Below are 21,374 nucleotides of genomic sequence, written 5' to 3' on the forward strand. Positions count from 1 at the left end.
ATCATTTATGGTTATGAGCTCTAATTTTGAGAAGATATGAAAGTGAAAAGTCTTATGGATTCTAATGTGTTTCTTGATATTCAGGATGGTTTACGCCTGAATAAATAGATGTATGTGTATTTCTGTGTCTGAAGCGATGACACCGAGGCACCTCGTCTTCTGATATGGGCACACACTCCTATCAACACATCTAATGAATAGTAGAGAAGGTGTGAGATGAAGCCAGAAGCCTTCACAAAACACACACACGCACACACACACACACACACACACACCCTAATCAGGGTGTGTGTGTGGTGGTCGGGGGGGGGAAAGAGTGGAAAATTCCTTAGCTAAATGTCAGATGGTGCTAATTTAGAGAGCTCTTTATTCTCTATTAATCGTTTGTGTGTGTTTGTGTGTGTGTGTGTGTGTGTGTGTGTGTGTGTGTGTGTGTGTGTGTGTGTGTGTGTGTGTGTGTGTGTGTGTGTGTGTGTGTGTGTGTGTGTGTGTGTGTGTGTGTGTGTGTGTGTGTGTGTGTGTGTGTGATTGAAGTGGGCTGTGTTGCTGCTGTGTCTGACACTCACCTTTGTGTTTAAATTGGAATAAATTCTAAAATGTGAATAACTGTTTTTCAGACAGTTAAAGAGGAAAGCGTTCTTCTGAATGAAGTACAGGTTTCTTTCCCCCATGAAAACATAATGTGCCACTGTTATCACCTCCGTCTCCGTGCTCCTGAACAAATAACTCCAGCAAAATGAATAGCAGCCACATTGATTTAATGAATGCTTCCACTAAACACACACGATCAGCATTCGCTACCTCTGTTCCCACCTTCTCTTCATCTCTCTCTCCACACACCAGCGCCCACATGACAGAACACAGATTTACAATCTGTATTTGTGATATTTAGAGAAAACTCAAGGACAAGTCTGAGCTACCAAATGCTTTGCTCCTCAATTCTTGACAGTGGGAGGCGTCCCTCCTGTTTCCAAACACCTCTGGAGATGTCCGCTGCTCCTCCCCACCACCACACACCTACTGTACCTCCTGGGAATGAGGGATGAGGAGAGAGAAGCAGGGAGGGGAGGAGACGCAGAAAGAAGGAAAAACAAATCAAGTGCCGTAAGCTCCTTGAAATTAACTGGCTGGGGTGTGAGGAGCGGCAGAGGGGAGACTAAAGCGATGTGCAACAAAAGACGGGGGGCTGAGAGGGACGGCGACCGCAAACAAGAAGTAGTCTCTGACAGTTTCCTCTCAGCGCGCCACTCTGAGCGCAGTCACAGGCTGCTTTTCTTTCCTCTTTTCTTTCTCTCCTTCATACAAAACTGAGAGAAAGCGGCAGAACTGAAGGGAGGCGTTAAAGAACGCGCAGAGCCATGGAAGTTAACTCCAGAAAGCATCGATTCAGGAAGGGTCGGAGTGCTACCTTCAGCATCGACGGCTTCAACATCACCATCGGTGAGAATCAGACCTGTGCGGGGAAAGGTTGAGCGTGCATCGAGGCAGATGCACTAAAGTGTGTGTGTGTGTGTGTGTGTGTGTGTGTGTGTGTGTGTGTGTGTGTGTGTGTGTGTGTGTGTGTGTGTGTGTGTGTGTGTGTGTGTGTGTGTGTGTGTGTGTCTGTGTGCGTGTGCATGTGTGTGAACAGAAGCGGAGCGTTGAGGCGCTTGGCAGCTGATACAGCAGCACCATCGTTAAAGACATCACGTTTCAGCTCGTCTGCACAACTCCAGACATTTGCCCGTTGAGCTGAAGTTGCTTCTGTGGCCACACCATGGAAACAAAGGGGCTTCAGACTGAAAGCTGTGTGCAGCTGACGTCATCAGCAATTCATCCGATTGTCTTGACAACCACAGTGTTGATGAACTTATGTGCCACTCTGTGCTTTCTCTTTCTTGCACCTGTAAAAAAAACTCTCACCGGAGCGAGTGTTTGAGAATAGAGCGATAGAAAGATGTGGGAACTTTAGGCTCCTTCGGAGTGGAAACCGACCACGTGATTTGATTGAGCTGCTTCGTTTTTCAGGAGACTTGACCTGTTGTCACCAGTGAGCCGGTCGTTAGCAGAAACAAAACCTGCTGTGCAAAGTTGTGGAATGAAGTTTGCCTTGAACTTTTGCTCTGAATCACATTATTTTGTGGCGAAAAACAGCAGACTGAGATTCTTAGGACTTTTAATGGTTGTTTCACAAAGTCATTTCAGAAAGAGAACTGCAGCTCATCGCTGCCGCTCAGCAGGATGAGTTGTCCGCACTGACAGTGAACATCTGCCACAACAGATTCAACACAAATGTGTCTTCACTGGTGAATAATCCTCCAATTAGCTCAGAACACATTAGCTGCAGGGCGGCTAATATATCAGGTCATGAGCAAACGTAAGAACCTCCCACAGGACGCAGTGCTTCTGATTAAAAACAACTCTGTCCAACACATGACATCCACTGTATTCTCATGGTTCAGATGACTCAAACAGAGAAGCCACACGGTGAAAGTAGTAGTGCGGGGATCACAGACACTCACAGACACTCTTTTATTATATAACTTCCATTTTGAATTCTCCACACCAGCTACAGTAAGACACCGGCTGTGACTGGTGACATAACAGAGCCATGCTATGATCCCTTGCGGGTCAACAAAACCAGGACCTGCTGGATGCATCCTTCTCTTTCTCAAGGTCTCTTCCTCTGTGGACTTCTGCTCAGCACACAGCGCCCTCTTCAGGGGGTCTGCACATGTTCACCGGGATTCAGAAGGAGCGTACAGCCCTGCTGTTAGCTGTTGGACAGAAAGGTATTTTACTAGCACAGTTAGCTTCACATCGCAAAGACAAACATTTCTTCATAATGACCCATTTTGTTGGTGTCTCTTGCATTTAGTTCTTTAATTTAGATGAGATATATTGTGCTCTTTAATTCCTTTGTTGATGTGTTAAGCTTGATCGTTAGTGTCGTGAAACAGTTATTACGAGGCAAAGCAAGGCAAGGATTTCTGGAGTTTCATCACTGGGAGCCTCTCTCCATCTAAAAAAGGCAAGATTGTTGTAATGTGGTATATAAATGCACTGTATTTAAATTGAGTTACCATTGGCGGAAACTGAATAATAATGAAGAGCCCCACCACCACTGAATTAGAAATATTTGGAGTTCTCCGGGGCACCACCATGAGGGGAAAAGAGAGCAAGTAGATGATCAGTCTCTTAAACGTATGTTAACTAGTTATTCATAGACCTGATTATTAATGAAATTATTAACGATAACCAGAGATACAAATAAGAAGCTTGTATAGTTTAGAGTGCTACGTGTAAGAAGTTGGTACTATCGCCCCAGTCAGAGCTAAAGTGAACTGTGGCAGGAGAAAAGCCCCATGGAGGAACGATAGACTGGCAAAAGCCTCAAAAGACTGGAGACTGGCAGAACACAGGTGGAGAAAATCTAAGCTCTCTGTTCATTATGACATCTATAAAGAAACACTTTAATGTATAACCTAGATGTAAAAAGGGCCAGACTGTCCTTCTTCTCTGAGATTATGACCAAGCACAGTAATAATGCTCGTACTTTGTTTAGTGTTGTGGACAGACTGACTAATCCCTCAACATCAGGCCCTCCTCAACTGTTATCTGATGCAGCTTGTAATGATTTTCATCACATTTCACACAAAAGAATGACCCAGATCAGACTGAGGGTCAGTCAGTCGACCTCAAACATTACGACTGGAACACCTGAGCCTCCACACAAAGATGTTCTGTCTCATCTGGCGGATTTTCACCTGTTAGACTGAGCAGCACTAACCTACATTGTTCAACACCTCAAACCCACAACATGCAGCCTCCACACACTGCCCACAAAGATTTTTAAAGATGTTTTTAAATTTTTTGCTCCAGATATACTACAAATAGTCAACAGCTCTCTTCAGACGTGTGTTTTCCTAAAACTCTACAGACAGCCGTTATCAAAGCTCTTTCAAAAAAGAGTAATCTGGATGCTTCAGTAATTAGTAATTACAGGCCCATATCAAACCTGCTTTTCTTGAGTAAGATTACTGAAAAGGTAGTTTTTACACAACTTAATGCTTTTATGGCACAAAACCATGAGCTGAATGTTTTCCAGTCTGGATTGAGGTCAGAGCACTGAAACACTCTTATTAAAGTGCTGAATGATATTTACATGAGCAGCGACACTTCCAGAGTCTCAGTTTTAGTGTTCCTGGATCTTAGTGCTGCTTTAGACACAGTTGACCGCAACATACTGCTGGACCCACTGGAACAATGGCAGACCTGCCAACCCTGTCAAAATATTTTGAGTACCACTTGTGTTGTGCAGCTTTTTTTCTCAACCTTTTGCAACTCCATTGCTTTGCACGCAGTAATTTCCCCATTCACTGGCTGGAAATTGGTGATAAAAAACCAATAAAACCTATATTTTTGACAACAATACTTTTAATAAAGAAAATATAGACATTTTGCACTCATCAACAGAAAACCATAAAATGCTATGTCCTTATCATGACAGCCTTTCAATGAATCACTTTCAAAACACGAAAATGCTTTTAACAAACCAAGGTAACTATATTATTTGAAAAATATAGCTCAGTTGGTAGAGCATGAGACTCGAAATCTCAAGGAAGTGGGTTCACGTCCCACCTCCAGGTCATTCTGAACATCAAATCAAGTCGGAACAAGAACAATCAGAGATTTCTGATGTCCACCAAAGGATGACCTGGACTCAGAAAAAAAAAAAGTTTCTGGATCACCTACAAAATGTTATGGAATCTTCCTTGGTCTAATATCTATCTGTGGTGAACATTTTGACAACATCCGCGCTGTCGTTTTGACGTAATCTTGCTAACAGTCATACAGGCAGAAAAAAATATACATTGATTATTTCATTACATCCTTGGTGGATGTAAATATGGGAGTAATTATGGACTCAGACTGGAAATTCAACAATCATATTAAGACAATAACAAAATCACCTCACTGCCATATTGAAAGAATCAAAGGATTTCTGGCCCGAGTCAGATTAACTCATAGAATAAGAAACATCCAGACCCCTGAGGTCGTCAGGAAGAGGTTTTACTCAGTACTCCTACAGTCAGAAGAAACAAGGTGACGCAGCTTTTAGTTCCTACCTCCTCACCTGTGGAACAAACTTCCTGAACACCTGAAGACTGCTGACACACTCACCTCTTTAAATCAGGACTTAAAACAATCTTATTTGCACAGGCTTTCAATTAAACAGCACTTCACTTATTTTATCACCTTTATCTTAATAAAGCTTTCACTTTATTTATTCTCCTTTTTTATGCTGTTTCTAATGTCTTTAATTCACATTTTGACCAGTGACTGAGAGAAGTGATTGCCTGGTCAGGGTTTGGAGTCCAGACCGCTCTAGGATAGAGTAGAGTCCCTGAAGCGACCTGGTTTTCTCTTGGATTGGACTTGAGGAAGACACATCACAGTGTGACTGAGTTATTTGGAATATCTTTGCCTGTAACAGCAGGTTGGGAATTTGTATTCAGAGTTCTTGGACTGGGTTGAAGTGGACCAACTTATCTGAGTCACAGCTGTGTATGGCGGGAAAGAGTTTCTTGTGTTGAGGTTTCAAAACCAGTTTTGAAACGTGTCAGCCTGCAGATCGACTCTTATATGATAAGTGCACAAATGAGACTCAATAGAGGAAGTTCTGCAGAGCTCAGGGATCTAAAGCATGTGAAGATGGAAGAATACAGATTTCTTAGAAAGGGTTAAACACTGTAAAAGCAGAGCGTGGGTGAAGGCAGGTGAGGAAGAAGAGTGGGAAGAAGCAGGAAAGCCGAGATGGACAAAGGTTTGTCTGAGAATGTGAGGTTTTTATGTATTTCATCTTAATCGCCTCAGAATAAGATTCCCAATCGCTTTGCATTAACACCAAACACAACTGGAGGACAGCGGGAGGGAAATTAAAACAATTTGAAAAAAGCTGATGTAAACTCCAACAGAAACGGCCCCAAAACAAATTCTATGAACCTGTTTAGTCTCAGCAGGTGGATCAAGGTAAAGTTCATCCACTCTGACATCAACATCCAGCAGCTGGTTGTTCAGTCTGAATCGGGGGTCTTCTAAAGAGTGAAAGCACATATTTTTCCTCACAGTGGAATAGCTCAGTCCAAATCAAATGAAATCCCAAACTCATCCACCACCTTAGTTCCTGGAGGTCTTGAGGGAACTCTCTCTGGAGGAAAACATGGGGTTTGAGTTAGTCTCTATGTACGTAAAGAAAGAAGGGCAGAGCCAGAAAGTCTGTGTGTCTTGATGTTTGAAGAATCTGATTCTCCGAGGGGAAAGTGATGGAAAGACACTGGATCAACATCGACCTGACTGGAAGCCATGGCTTCTCTTTCACTATGTATGCAGCTATATATAGGAAATACTTGTTTCCCTGTGATTCTTTGACCATGTCACCTCGAATAGATGGTCAGAATTGATCAAATGCTGTAAAATGTGTAAATAATTCTTAATGGGACCAAACAACTTTCATCTGATTGACCTGCTTGTGGTTTTTTTTACACTTTTACTCTGGTATTGAGGCGGTTTACACTCTTGTGTTGTGTAATGTTGTGACTTGTGTGGTGAGATTTACCTTTATGATGTGTAATCCTGTTGGCTTTTACATTTGTGGTCTGCGTTTTGCATCTGTCTAAATAATCTTTTGGGTTTTTTACTTTGAGTTTGCACATTTGCCTTATTGGCTTTTACATTTTCATATTTTGGGCTTTTGCATCGTGGTGATTGTTCTGGGGCACCATGGCTTTTAATTCTGCCAGAAATTGCTAAGATGTTGAGAATTGAAGAGATTCTACTACATAGTGGTCATAAATACATCCTTTATTTGGTCTGTTGCCCAAAGCAACATGACATACATGACATACTGCATATGTCTTTTTTCTTCTTGATCGATTTACATGTTTGACATGCATGGATTTAATAGCAACCTTGAAGCAATGCATGCTGGGAATGTCTTTGAAGTTGCTGACCTTTCTTTGATGGATTATTTGCACATCGGTGTGATGGTAAGATGTCCCAAAGTGCCCTCTCTGTGTTGGTCTGGTGAACCAGCTACGCATGCATGTGAGTTTGAATGTAACTCATTCAGATGAGAACAGCCATAAAATCCCCACAGATTAAAAGTCTGAGCTCTCTGAGCTCCGTGTTTCTGATTTCACAGCCTTCCTTACCTGTTAGAAACCTGCCTCAGTCACACGCGCCCCTATCGCTGCTGCGCCAGCATGCCAGTTGTCATGGTAACGCACCAGTGTCACAATCACTATCTCGCTGAGCCTCAGTTTCAGTGCGTGCAGCATTTTGGTGTTTCCTGGTCTAAGTGTGACACCGGAGCAGCTCGCTGCTCGCCACTCGCTCAGTCCGGGGCTGAGGCGGTCGCCGTGCTGCTGTTGACTCCACAAGATGCTCACGTCAGGTTGAAGGCAGTCTTAACAGCACATGAAGTTTTCTTTGAGTTGCTATTTAGTTTGATCTTATCGTCTTCTACCTTTCAACTAGTGTCTGAATTTGTTTAATTCTTGTGTCAAATTCTGGCTGGAATTCTGGCTGGAAACAAAAGTTAATCTCACTGACAAGCTGCTTTTGTCTTTATTCATGATGTGATTCTGGTGAATGAGCTCCTCACTCTGTCTCTCTAAGAAGGATAAAAGAGGTCTGAATATAGACCTTTTTGGTCATTACAGTGGAATTAACTACTTTTCACTGATCTGAACAAAAATAAACTAGCTTAAAGAAATGATAAATACCACTGAGTTACTAACTGATTACTTTCCATGAAGCAACGTCACACTTGTTGCTTGTGGTTTGAATATCAGCCGTCATTGGGATTCAGTGCTGAAGAATCACAGCCTCGATGATATTCAACATGGCCTCAACTGTCTTATTACTCTTTTACAACAGTTACACCAATGTGATATATTGCTTCCCTGGAATTATAATTATAGTTTCTAGATTTATGAATATTTTTTTCTTTAAAGACAATCAGCCACAAATGACTAAATAACAAATTCGGCACAGCAGCTCGGTAACACATGGACTGAGGTTATGAACGTAACCAAAGAGGGTTCTGAGTAAATTCATGTCCAAAACAACAAGTGAAGCTTTATGTGACACAGAAAGAAAACCAGTGGAAGACTCACCTGATCAACTGTACGTCAAACAGGAAAACTTTTAAAACAAAAATGGCTTCTGGCCTCCAACATTCTGCTGTTTACACCTGAACTGGAGTTTATTCTGAAGTTATGAATGTCCAGAATAATAATCAAGAAGATTTGATCAGAGGTAAATCTATTACAGTGAAATGAAACATTGATGGATTTTAAACAACAGCTGGCATCAGTTGGCAATTTACTCCAAGAAAGTTATCGATTACTAGATTACTAGTTACTGGTTTAAGAAAGTAATTTCGTTAATCATTGCTTTACTTTCCGATTTCTCTTCCTCCAAATTGTGATTTCACCATCAATACATGACAAACTGTGTCGATCCAGTGAGCCGTCACACTCAGATTACTTTTATTATGAACAAACGTCTGGAGCAGTTGACACTTGATCCAGAGACTGGAAATTTTTTTTGAGTTGTGATTCCATATCTGAGTAACTTTTGTCTCGATAACTGCAGAATGGTGTTGTCTTGAGGTGGCAGTCGAGACTTTCTGGCTGCTCAACGTACGTTTGGCTAAGCCCCGCCCCCCTGAGTTACTATTGTTAACTTGGACCCTGTCCACACGAGGCAAGACGATATTTTTTTTCCCGTTCCACACAGCACTATAAGAATGACTCAAAACGATGTAGTACATATATAATGTCAGTAGGGGGCAGATTTACACCAAAAATGAAGAAGAAGACAGGAAGCGTGAAAAAAGTCGTCATATTCGACAAATCCAACATCTGGCCTTTTTAAACCGACGAGCATCAGTAGCTTCTGCAGCTGGACGTGCAGCAGGTGGTCCGCCATTGTTGTTGTCAAGTAACGTCGCGAACAGGGTCGCGGGGTTATCGGGTCACATGGTTATCGGGTCACATGGTTATCGGGTCGCGGGGTTATCGGGTCGAGGGGTTATCGAGTCGAGGGTTATCGGGTCGAGGGTTATCGGGTCGAGGGGTGATCGGGTCGCGGGGTTATCGGGTCGAGGGGTGATCGGGTCGAGGGGTGATCGGGTCGCGGGGTTATCTGGTCTTTTCTTCAACTTTTCTATGTCTTGAAAAGAGGTGCGTCTGAATTCAATTAACGTTTGTCACAAAATCCCTAACATTAGTGTTTACATCACAAATTTATCATTTATTTAGAAATATAAAAATTATGTATATTTCAAATGTCTGCAATATACACAAAGCTAAGCGGGCAAAGTCAACAGCAGGAGTCAGAATGACGGATCACAATCACAGGTTTACGCCGGTCAAAAGAAAAAAAAGAGCAATAGACCGAGTTCGAGCTGAATTCATCTTTTGTGGTGAAAAACTGGCGAATGAAAGCTGAAGAGTGTAAACCCAACAATTAAATCACCGGTATAGAAGATGACCAGGAAACTGGTTTGTATATTTGTGTACTTTGGTAAAACTTTGGGTCACTCGAGAAAATGTTTAGGAATAACGGCTCTAATCCTCTATACAAACTATGTTTCCCTTCATTTTTGTCCAAAACGGTATTTCTACAAACTCTCTCTCATAGTTTGATTTAAACAGTGGAACTTTTATTCATCTTAAATTTATAACAGAGAGTAAAGTGTTTTGAGCTTTTTATGTATCATGAAAATTAAAAATACGGTACAATGAAAAAGGTTTTTTAACCAGAAGATAAAATTATTACAAATATACTTTTATATTTCAGTTTCAGTGATGAACTTTTTATTTTTTGGTTATGGTCGTGGTTAAAGTCAGTCCACAGGAATTGAATGTAAGTCAATGCAATGTCTTAGTAGTAGTAAGAACATCTGTAGTGAAGCTTGACGTTAGTGATACAATACTTGTGTTCATCAGAAACTTTAACAGTAAAGTAAAAGTGTGTGTGAGTGTCTGTGTATGTACGTGGGCGTGCGTGTGTGTGTGTATGTGTATGTGTGTGCGTGTGTGTGGAGGTGATGGTGTGTGGCTCTCTTGTCGCTAAATCTATGTGAAATAGGTAAATAACATCTAATCAGCTGCTGTCCTCAGCCTGTCAGTCATTTTTTAAAGATCTCCGATCATCCATCTTTCAACACTTTCACCATCACTCGGGTCTCATTGGTCCAAAAACATCGTTTTCAGAGTTTAGAGCCCCAAATCCAGCTTTTCTTGGATTTTCCTCCATTTGAATATTGGATCATAGGAGCTACATTCAGAATCTGCTGTGTTTGTCTGAGCTGGACTGGCTCCGCCCACACATGCCCACCTTGGGAAGAGGAGGAAGTACTTCCTCTCGTGGTGCCAGAGCTGTTTCTTCTAAATGTTCAGGTTTTAAACTGAAACTCTTAAAGCTTCATTATCCGGATGTGTTACATGTTAGTAGATTTAACAGCATGTGGAGGTTGTTTCGTAGCTGGTAGAAGAACAACTTTAACGGAAGGATTAATACTGTTTTATGACTTACAATGTCGTGATACCCCGAATACTGGATCCTCCCTCTAACATCCAGATTTTAGAGCACATTCCTCCCACATGTTCTTGTAGTAACTTGTAATGTAACTCCATAAGTTTTTTAAGAAGTCACTGTAATCAGACCAAGAGTATCAAACTCAGTTCAGTTCAATACATCCGATCAGATCTTTGTGAGTTTGGACCAGGAAGCTCAAATCAAAATCAAGTCCAAACAGCTTCACCAGTGTTCGTACTAATAAAAACCAAGTTTTAACACTGTTTAACTGTGAGGAACTTGGTGTTTCCTCCAGACATTGACGCTCGTTTGCTGTTATTCTCAGCATGCTACCATTAAGGTTACTGTCTCAGTGCTGCCACCTGTTGGACACTTCTGGTTCTCAGTACTGCTTTGTGACCTGCAATGACTGAAACACATTAAATCAATTTAGTGTGAGGCTGTAAACCGGGACAGGTTGGTGTTCGTGTCAGGACTGCATGCATGTTTTCCTGCTTTATTCAGCCTGACCTTGTCTCTCTGGACTCTTTTCAGTTTTTCACTCAGCTGAGCTCTGCAGCACACACACACACACACACACACACACACACACACACACACACACACACACACACACACACACACACACACACACACTTCACAAATCAGTGTGTGAAAGGAGAGAGTCTGAAACAAGGCCTCACTCACGGCGGGGTCGAAATAAAGCCGCCGCCAATTTCTGCTCCATCACGACCTGCTGGCCGCACACACACACACACACACACACACACACACACACACACACACACACACACACACACACACACACACACACACACACACACACACACACACACACACACACACACACACACACACACACACACACACACACTCACCGTTTCCATGGTGAGACTCTGTTGGTATTTTTCGGCGCCAGTGTTTTTCTTTTACTTGATGACATTCATGTTCAGGGCTTTTTTGATTTGTTTGTTTGTATTGATCTCCTCGCTCTGCTTTGCTGCTCGTTGGAACTCTTCCGCTGGATATTTGTTAAATCAACAGATCGTGACATCAGTTTTTGCTGCACATGAAAACAGTGTGTTCATCAAGTAATTTACCTTGTAAACAAACATTTCTGCAATATTCTAAATGCACTGATGTTACATAACGCTGGAGTCCATTAAACGGGTGCTGCTGCGTTTCCTCCATCAGCGGCTGCTGCAGGGATGATCCACGGTTTAGTTTTCCCAACGTGTCAGTTAAACTCAGAGTGCAGGAGGCTGTGAGCCTTCAGAGTGTCGCCTGCTCGTTGAAACATCTGCTTTGAGGGAGGAGAGCTCAGTTTGACTGTGTGACTCGAGCAGAGGTATTTGGACGTGCATGCAGGCTGCAGGAGTCTCAGTGTGAAACAACACCTGTCGCCTCCTGCCCACAACAACAGTTACATAACCTGAGGAGCATCTGGTCAACGCTCTGCAGCCTGCTGCTCCACTCCGGTGACGTCCTGCAGCTCAGTGGAGCTTCTCCTCTGCTCATTCTTATTAATCAGCAGGAAACGCAGGTACAAACCTATTAATGGGAGCTGACCTGCCAGCAGGACACACTGAGGGTTGAGTTCAGTAAAATAACACACACTGTTGATTTATTGGTTTTGCCTTTGGAAACACTGAGAGTGCGAACTGGAGTTCTGAATGTGTGTATTGTTGTTTATGTTTTAATGTCATGACTTTTATTTGTGGACTTCTTTTATAGATATTTATGTGTTGTACCTTCTTGTAATATTTTATATAATAGAATCTCTTCTGCTGCTCCTCTTTCTTGATTTTGTAACCGACCATCTTCCCATTAATTGCAATTAAAAAAAGAAATCTGTTCTAACGATCCGATATGTTTGGTAAGTTCCTCCACCAACACATCCATCTCTATTGTACCAGGTGTTTTGTACTTGTGGAGGCTCAGCGCTCCATCCAGTTACTGCACAGAGAAGTCAAACCAACATGGAAACGATCACATTATTCTGTTGTAATCAGGATCTAATAGTCCCGTCTGAATGCTTGTTTCAGCACTTTGTCACTCGTGGTGTTATTCTGGATTGTTCAGTGATGCCGGTAACGTTTTACCTAATAACATTTTGCAGACGATTAATACCAGTGTTGTCACAGTTAACTTGAGGAAGTAATCTGATCAGTGATTACTGCAATAAGAATTACTCCAATATGATCCAAAGTAATCAAACACATTACTATTTCCAAACCAGTAACCAAATTAAAGTTACTTATCCAATTCACTACTTGAAAGTAAAAAGATAAATCTGCTTTCTTCTTGTGTTTTGGCGACTGACGACGTCACGTATGAGACAAGTCACCCACTCTGCATGAGGACGACTCACCAAGCAGCCAGCAGCACAAACGTAAACAACCATGGAGGGACGAGAGCGATGCACGTCGTGGAGCAGGAAATAGTCACTATTCTGAATTTGTGTCAGCGAAAGACGACAATAGTAACGTTAATTTTTACCCTTTGTGGTGGCGATGGTGTTATCTCGCTTCAAAACCACTGCATCAAATTTGCGGAGGAACTTGGAGCCGCAGAACATCAAAGTCAAAGTTACAGAGAAAGTCCCACCGGGTGGAGCAAAGCAGAGAACTGCCACTGACACAGGAACCCCGACCTCCGTCAGTCTCCTCCCACAGTCCAACAACTGTGAGGTCGATTAGTGACGCTAAATGGTCCCTGGATGTTTGTCTCTCTGTGTGTCCTGTGATTGGATGGATGGATGGATGGATGGATGGATTAATGGATGGATGGATGCATTGTGTGGAATAATTCCCTTGCTTTATGAAATTGTTTTATATGTATGTGTATGAATATGTATGTATATAGATATCTATATAGATATAGATATAGATATATATCTATATAGATATAGATATAGATATAGATAGATAGATAGATAGATAGATAGATAGATAGATACACACACACACACACACACACACACACACACACACACACACACACACACACACACACACACACACACACATATATATATACACATATTTGTATATATAGATATAGATATATAGATATAGATATAGATATAGAGATAGAGATAGATATAGATATAGATATAGATATAGATATAGATATAGATATAGATATAGATATAGATATAGAGATAGATATAGAGATAGATATAGATATAGATGTATAGATAGATATAGATATAGATATTTAATATCCCGACTTGTTCACTTGATACTTGTGTTTACATATTTGAAATAAATATCTCAATCAATCAATCAATTGATGGATGGATTTTAATAGGATGTGACTGTTAAATACTTTTAAACATAAAAAAACAAACCAAGAAGTTTTCATGTTCAATAAAGCCAAACTTCTGTCAACAAACCACGTTTACACACACATTTTAAAATTACATTATTTTAATACATTTTAATTATTTAACATCAATAAAACTATTTAATAATCAAATCTAATCCTACATCTAAAAACTTATTTATTGGGAAGATTTTATCAAACTGCTGTTCATTTTAACACGAGTCAACAATTATTTTCACATTTGTTGGAACAAAAAGTGAGTTTGTAATTAAGTAAAAATAACAGATTCAGCTCAGATAAATATGATTCATTAACAAGACGAGACGAGAGTTTAAAGGAAAATGTGTTTTCAACTCTGAGCTGGTGAGTCAGTGATCTGACCCTGATGACGCAGAAATAATGTGATTAAAACATCAATCTGAACTAAATTCTCCTCAGGAACATGAGATGTCCATATTTACAGAAGTCCACTCACCATCATGTGCACAAGTTCACTTCACAGAGATGCTTTTATTCTGCAAGTTTTAGCTTCAAACCCTGGAATGTGGCCACAGCCGGACTCAAACCTTTAATGCTTCAGAGAGTTTCCTGTGGAAGTGAAGGATTTTACTTAATGTTAGAGCAACAACTGCAAGAAAAAGCTAAAGAAATGTGAATTGATTTGAAGGGACTTTGTGGAGAGCAGGTTGTAAAGAAACTCTTTCATGTGAGATCCTGCAGCTCCAGGTGAGCACAGGTGAGGCCAGCAGGCCGAGGAGCAAGGCATCAAAACATGCAGGATTCGTCAGCACCAGGCCGAAGGTCAAAGGTCGTCTCTCAGTCAGACCCCTGGACATCCTGCTCCTCCCACATCGTCAGAGCTTCTTCCTCTGCTGGTGACATGATGTGATATGAAATAGAAGCAAGGTCTTTATGGTTTCACTCTTGGTTGGTAGTTTCACCCAAAAACTTATTTATCATTTTACTTCTAATAATTTCCGTTTAGAAAACAAATGTTCTTTTAAATTGATATCACAGTTTTACATTTGATTGTTTTCTTTCTGACATGATTTCTTCTCAGAAAAGAAGTGATCTTTGTTCTTTGAATCCATATTTTGCTATATTTCACTACACTACTGTGCAATGATTATAATTATGTTGTTTTTGTTATTACACGGCTTTTTTACATTGAAGTTGACGTCTCGTCCAAAAATCTGCAGCCAGATGGTCTTCTTACGTGAGACGTCTTCTGATGTACCGTCATGCCAGTTGTTTACTCACATTATTTTGGATCATTTTTGTTTGTATTTAGTACTCTGAATTGAAGTAGAAGTGCTTCTACTGTAAATGGTCAGTTGTGTAGTATTCCAGTGAGTGACAGTCCTCAAACAGCTCTATCAGGTATATATGGAGATGGAAAAAACTGCAGGATCCCTGCTGGGCTGCAAAACCCTGTGAACTTCTCTCCGAGCATTAACATTTAACAATCAAGCAGAAAGCGACCACAGGCTTCTGAAATGGAACTTTAAGTGAATATTTCACAGATATAAATAAAAATGGAATCTAAAATATTCCTGTGGTTTATTTTGGCCCTCAGTGAGTCGAGGTACTGCGCAGGACATTTTCATCTATTTGACCTCCATCTGTTTGTCCTCAGTCAACAGGGAAACTTAAACACCATCCATCCATCCATCCATCCATCCATCCATCCATCCATCCATCCATCCATCCATCCATCCATCCATCCATCCATTCCTTCATTTTCTCCTGCTTATCCGTTTCCGGGTGGTGGGGGTGTCAGTCTGAGCACCATCACCCAGATCACATTGCACCATTAAGAACCTTCCTGCAGGTGATGAGCCCACGGGAAGGTGGCGCCCGGCGTGGGACATGAACCCTCTACCCTGAGAGTCTCATGCTCTACCAACAGAGCCGGCCGGGGTCCCAAACTTAAAATAAATCTGCTGTAAATTGGTTCACTGAATGTCGAACAGCTTGAAAACCTTTAATGAAGAACTTCATCTCTGACCTTCGCTTTTGTGCAAAAGGTCTCCAGGGTTGTAAAATGTGCTGATACCGTGGTTTGGGCAGAACCTTTCCTCTGCTGCCGCTCACTCCTACTTTGTTTGTTTAACATCTGTTCTCTTATCAAAGCTTCTGGAACAGATTGTTGATTTCACCTTTATTCTTCATAGCTGCAGTCCACATGGAACGGGACTTTTTGTTTCTTACTTGTCCTCTGCTCTGTAGTAGATGAAGGAAATAACAACAGAAACTAGAACAGGCAGGGCGCAAACCTTCACCAACGCCACATTTGTCACCATGGAAACCAATGGATTACAAGGTTATTTGATCCACCACCCCACTCCTGCCATCGTTCGTCATGGTCGTTTGAATTGATTCATGTTGTCACTGTTTGACCCAGATGTACATGCATTCTATAATTTCCATGTGACCCCCCCTCCCATCCCCACGACCTTTGACCCCCAACCGCTAACCAGAGTGATGATGTCACTGCATCTTGTGGCATATCAGAGGTTAGGGAATTTAAAACTGAACATTTTGGCGTTGGATGGGATGTAAACTGGTAACATACATGCATACAAACCAAGAAATAAATACACACGAACTTAGACCAAACTTTCACTGGCGAAGGTGAAAAAGGCTTTTTGATTCGATTTGTCACATGGGACGTTTTCTCTTTCATGTATATTTTATGAAGCTGGTGAGAAACAGATTGAGTCGTTCTACCAGCGAAGGTGTAGAGTACTGGCTTATTGGCGTGAGCTCACCAGGTAGCAGCTGTGACACGCACACACACACACACACACACACACACACACACACACACACGCACGCACGTAAACACCTCTTCCTATCTAATTGTCACTCTTGTGTGCCTGAGCTGTTAAGTTAATTACCATAATTGCCCCTCCGTGTCTGTGTGAAGGGCTTGTATGGCTGCTGGCAGTCGACCTTTGACCTCCGCTCCGTTAATCTCAGTATAAAGTGTTTCAGGAGCAGAACAGCAGCACTTCCTGCTCTGGAGGACAGACTTCAGGTCACATGACCGCCGACAAAGCATGGCAGACCTCCCTTCAATTGTCAGTGAAAGTTATTATATTTTAACACTTTTTTTGGCTTTAGCTCCACTTTGATAGATTTTATAGAAACAAATCTAAACTTTATTTTCATATTATACATTTTTTTATTTATCCGATCTCAACTTTTTTCGTTTCAACGCTTTCTCAACAAACCAAGGTTTTCTGTGGTTGCTATGGCGATGCTACGGATGTCATTAACAACGAACCAGAAGGAAGCTGACGTTGCATCACGGCTCTTAAAAGTACAGTCGTACATTAGTAAGTACGTAGTTCTATCGTTAAAAAATTAATGAAACACATCAAACAGAAGTTTGTGCAGCAGCATGAATACACTCATCTGAATAAAGAAAATGTAATTCATGTAAAGAACAGACATAAATCTACCAATATAATATATGAAGACAGATTAAGCAGAGATGAATGGGATGCTAGTTTGTGGTCTAATCAAACCTGTTTTGAAATATGGTGTTAATTTGTTAGGTTTGTATTATTAAATAAAATGACATGAATCACATTTTGTTTTAACAGTAAATTATAATACAAATATTGTTACATTCTATTGTTTGTGTATCGTTTACATAAACTGAATGGATATTATCAAAATAAAGTTACATTTGTATCGAGAAAAGCTATGAAAAGGAAGCTGAAGCCACAATCGATCTTAAAATGAATTAATTTCCACTGAAAATAAAAGGATTTCCGCTGTTTCCTCTTCCTGTCGAGAGGAACTCTGCAGTCATGTGACCTGAAGTCTGTCTGCAGAGAAGAAGAGGCAGATGAAACCTTCTCATGTGACATTTTATGAGTGTTTTTGTGAAATGACGAGGTTTTTCAGCCATGGACAAACGTAGGTATTACACGACATGAGTTAGACGGGGTTTTTATTAAACAGTTTGATTTCTGAAAGCAACAAAAAGACAAGACTGATGTTACAGGATGTTCCTACGACTTCTTTGTGCATCTTTTGTTTTCACTCTAGATTTCAGAATCCTTTGTGTGGGTGAAAAGAACAGACGTGTAAAACTGGCCGAGTTTCTTTCCCTGATGGATTTGTTTAATTTTCCTCCTGCAGTGGCCAATGAAGATGGAGACGGCTCCTCCAGACCTCAGGCCAGTTTCTCACGTGAGTTTAACACCAGCTCCTCATATCGTCTCTCACCTCAGTGACTTCAGTCTGTTCACATCATCTCACCTCCACATCAGAGCTCCAGAGGACTGATTCCTCCTCCTCACTAGACTGGACATTTAAAGAAGTGAAAATTAAAATGCTGCACATGGATTTTTATGGGAAAATTCTCCTTTTCCGTTTCTTTTCATAAATGCGTATTGGCCATCATTTAACTGAAAAAAAACCCAATTCCTGCTTTGGAAGTCAAATTAAAAACTAAAATGGGAATCTTGTGGTGCACCTTGAGGGAGGATCTCTCATTCAGAGTGGAAGGGGTGTGTCGGTGACGTGCGGGGTGTGTGTCGGTGACGTGTGTGGTGTGTGTTGGTGATGCGAGAGGTGTTAAAGGAGGAAGTGTGGTGATGTCACGGGGGAAATGTCTGACAGGTCTACTGTCCGGCTGTATGAAGCAATACAGAAAATGACTCGACAACTCTGTCCGTCTCCTCTTTCACGGCTTCCACAATATTCTATCTATAATTTTTTCCAGCTGATATATCGACACTGTTTACTTCAAATATGAGTAATATCCTGTCGTTTCAGTTAGGATGTGTGTGTCTGTGTTTGATCTGCTGTCGGGTTATAAAAGGCTCAGCTTCAAATCAAGATTATTATTATTTTTGTTGTTGTTGTTATTATTATGCATCAACACAACAATAAGATGAGTTTTTGTTCAAACCTGTTTGTTTTGTCACGTCCTCAAACGATTGTTCATAGAACTGTACTGTGACACATGAACTACAAACAATGTCCAGGGTATAAAAAACATGAATAAGAGTATCTCTAAATTTTAAGGAGTTGCTGGTTCAACCTCCAGCTCTGCCTTTGACTGTGATGAGTGTCCTCCTGCATTTATCCTTCACTTCCTAATGGATCAGAAGTTGTAGTGCAGCTCTGTTAACGCCGATGGAATAAAGTTCTCACAACCTCCTGGAAGTTATATTTCATAGAACCATTTGAAATAAACACATTTCAGTTGAATTCTACTGAAGTGACCCGGATAAACTTCTGACACAGGAACAGCTTTTCTTTATGTGTGTCTTCTCATAGTTGTGTAAAATGTGATTAAAGCTGATGGACTGTTTGAAGGAGTCTGCCACCTGCTGGTTGATGTGTGGTTAGAGAGACACCTGCACTGACATCAGAACTCCACAAGGGGGCAGTGTGACACAGATATCTAGACTGCAGTGACAGTGTCTGTGTATTCCTGTGTGTGCGCGTGTGCGTGTGTGTGAGTGTGTGTGTGTGTGTGTGTGTGTGTGTGTGTGTGTGTGTGTGTGTGTGTGTGTGTGTGTGTGTGTGTGTGTGTTCAATTGATGCTGGAGATGTGAAGTTGTGAACGTGGAACAAATGAAAGTTTGATTCATGTTTCTTGTTAGAACATCCATAACAAGACCAAGGAGTCGTCGTGTCTTTCAGGCTCCAAGTCTCAGAGCGCCCTGTGGAACGCCATCACGGCCGGGATGGGGATCAAAGGGAAAGAGCAGAAGCCGCCACTGAACGACCCCCGCAGTCCTGAGGAGATCCTGGCCGAGGACCTGCCCAGGGCCGACCAGCCGGACGCCACCGAGAGAATCGCCATCAGGTTTGCTGCTGCCGCAGTGACAGAGAGGACCACACACACACACACACACACACACACACACACACACACACACACACACACACACACACACACACACACACACAGAGAGAGACAGAGAGGACCACACACACACACACACACACACACACACACACACACACACACACACACACACACACACACACACACACACACACACACACACACACACACACAGAGAGACAGAGAGGACCACACACACACACACACACACACACACACACACACACACACACACACACACACACACACACACACACACATACACACACACACACACACACACACACACACATACACACACACACACAAATAAGAGTGAACTTCATGAAGAGCCCACAAGAGCCAAAACAATCTTTTTTCTTTCCATCATTCTTTAAAAAAAAAAAAGCTTCTGTCCACACGTCACTATGAACACGACTCAAAGCCTTTAGGGGGCGCTCTAAGATATACCCCCAAAATGGAGAAGATATAGAGAACACAAAAACATAGAAGAAGACACAGAGAACACACATTGGGCCTGCACACAGGAAACAAACAACACAGGCGTGTGCAGATTTCCACAAGTGTTATTTGCTCATCCTTGTATTCAGGGAATCCAACATCTGGCCTCATCAAACCAAATAGTATCAGAAGCTTCTGCAGGTCCGCGTGCAGCAGGTAGTCGCCATTGTTGTTAAGTCAGAGTGCAGAGAAGGTCACGGGGTTATCGGGTCTCATGTGTGTCTTTCCCGTTCACGCGTCAAACCCGAGGCGGTGTTTTGGAATTTCTCCACTCTGGAACATGTTTTCAGGCTCCTAAAACGCTGCGCCGCGTGAACGATCAGCCAAATATGATGCGGTTACATGAAACGGCATTGCCTAAAAGATGAACCTGCGCTTGGCTTCAATAGAGGAGACCCGCCTCTGTGGGGTATTTACTATTCTACACACACACACACACACACACACACACACACACACACACACACACACACACACACACACACACACACACACACACACACACACACACACACACACACACACACACACACGCATAATTGCTTATGTATGGCTGCTGACCTCGGGGGACTCGGCCATGATTGATTTCACCTTGATAACAAGGACTTCGCAGCAGCATTAACATAATTTCTTGTCACTTCTCCAGTCGTGAAGGTTTCTTACGTCTCAGTCTAATTAACCCCAGCGGCTTGAGACACTCATCTAAATGCTGTAGGTGGACAGAAGCGGCTGTTTTGCCAAAAGAGGCCAACAATGCTCCGCATGTTCCATAACAAGCTTTTGATTGTATGCAAAACAGACGAGTCAATGTCTTTTTATGTCCTGCATGTTTGCATGACCAGTGTTTTCCACTCATGTAAGGATCCTCTCTGTATTCTGTGTTTTCTAACGCGGCTCTGTATCCCATATTACAGCTGCTGTTTCCTTCATATCCTCGCATGATTTTGCACTTGACTGCTTCTCTTAACACAGAAGCGTTTAAAGCACTGAAAAAACTCTTTTGTCCACAGACACAAAATTATTTCACTGTGTTAAAGGGACAGTATTTAAGAATGAAGCCTTTCCATGTTGATGTGTA

General features: G+C 41.8%; 1 protein-coding gene across 1 annotated transcript in view; it reads left to right on the plus strand.

Annotated features, from left to right (window-relative positions):
- Window positions 1–1,358: 1,358 nt before the first annotated feature.
- The window catches only part of LOC308106486 (uncharacterized protein), a gene marked incomplete at its 5' end in the record, with an annotated part of 238,865 nt that continues 218,849 nt past the window's right edge, over window positions 1,359–21,374 (plus strand). The window contains 3 exons of the mRNA XM_080458265.1: window positions 1,359–1,440; window positions 18,073–18,123; window positions 19,588–19,753. Coding sequence (XP_080314391.1) covers window positions 1,359–1,440; window positions 18,073–18,123; window positions 19,588–19,753 — 299 coding nt within the window. The remainder of the gene's footprint in view (window positions 1,441–18,072; window positions 18,124–19,587; window positions 19,754–21,374) is intronic.

Source organism: Lipophrys pholis (genome assembly GCF_963383615.2).
Source record: "Lipophrys pholis genome assembly, chromosome: 1".
In the NCBI taxonomy this organism is placed as follows: domain Eukaryota; kingdom Metazoa; phylum Chordata; class Actinopteri; order Blenniiformes; family Blenniidae; genus Lipophrys; species Lipophrys pholis.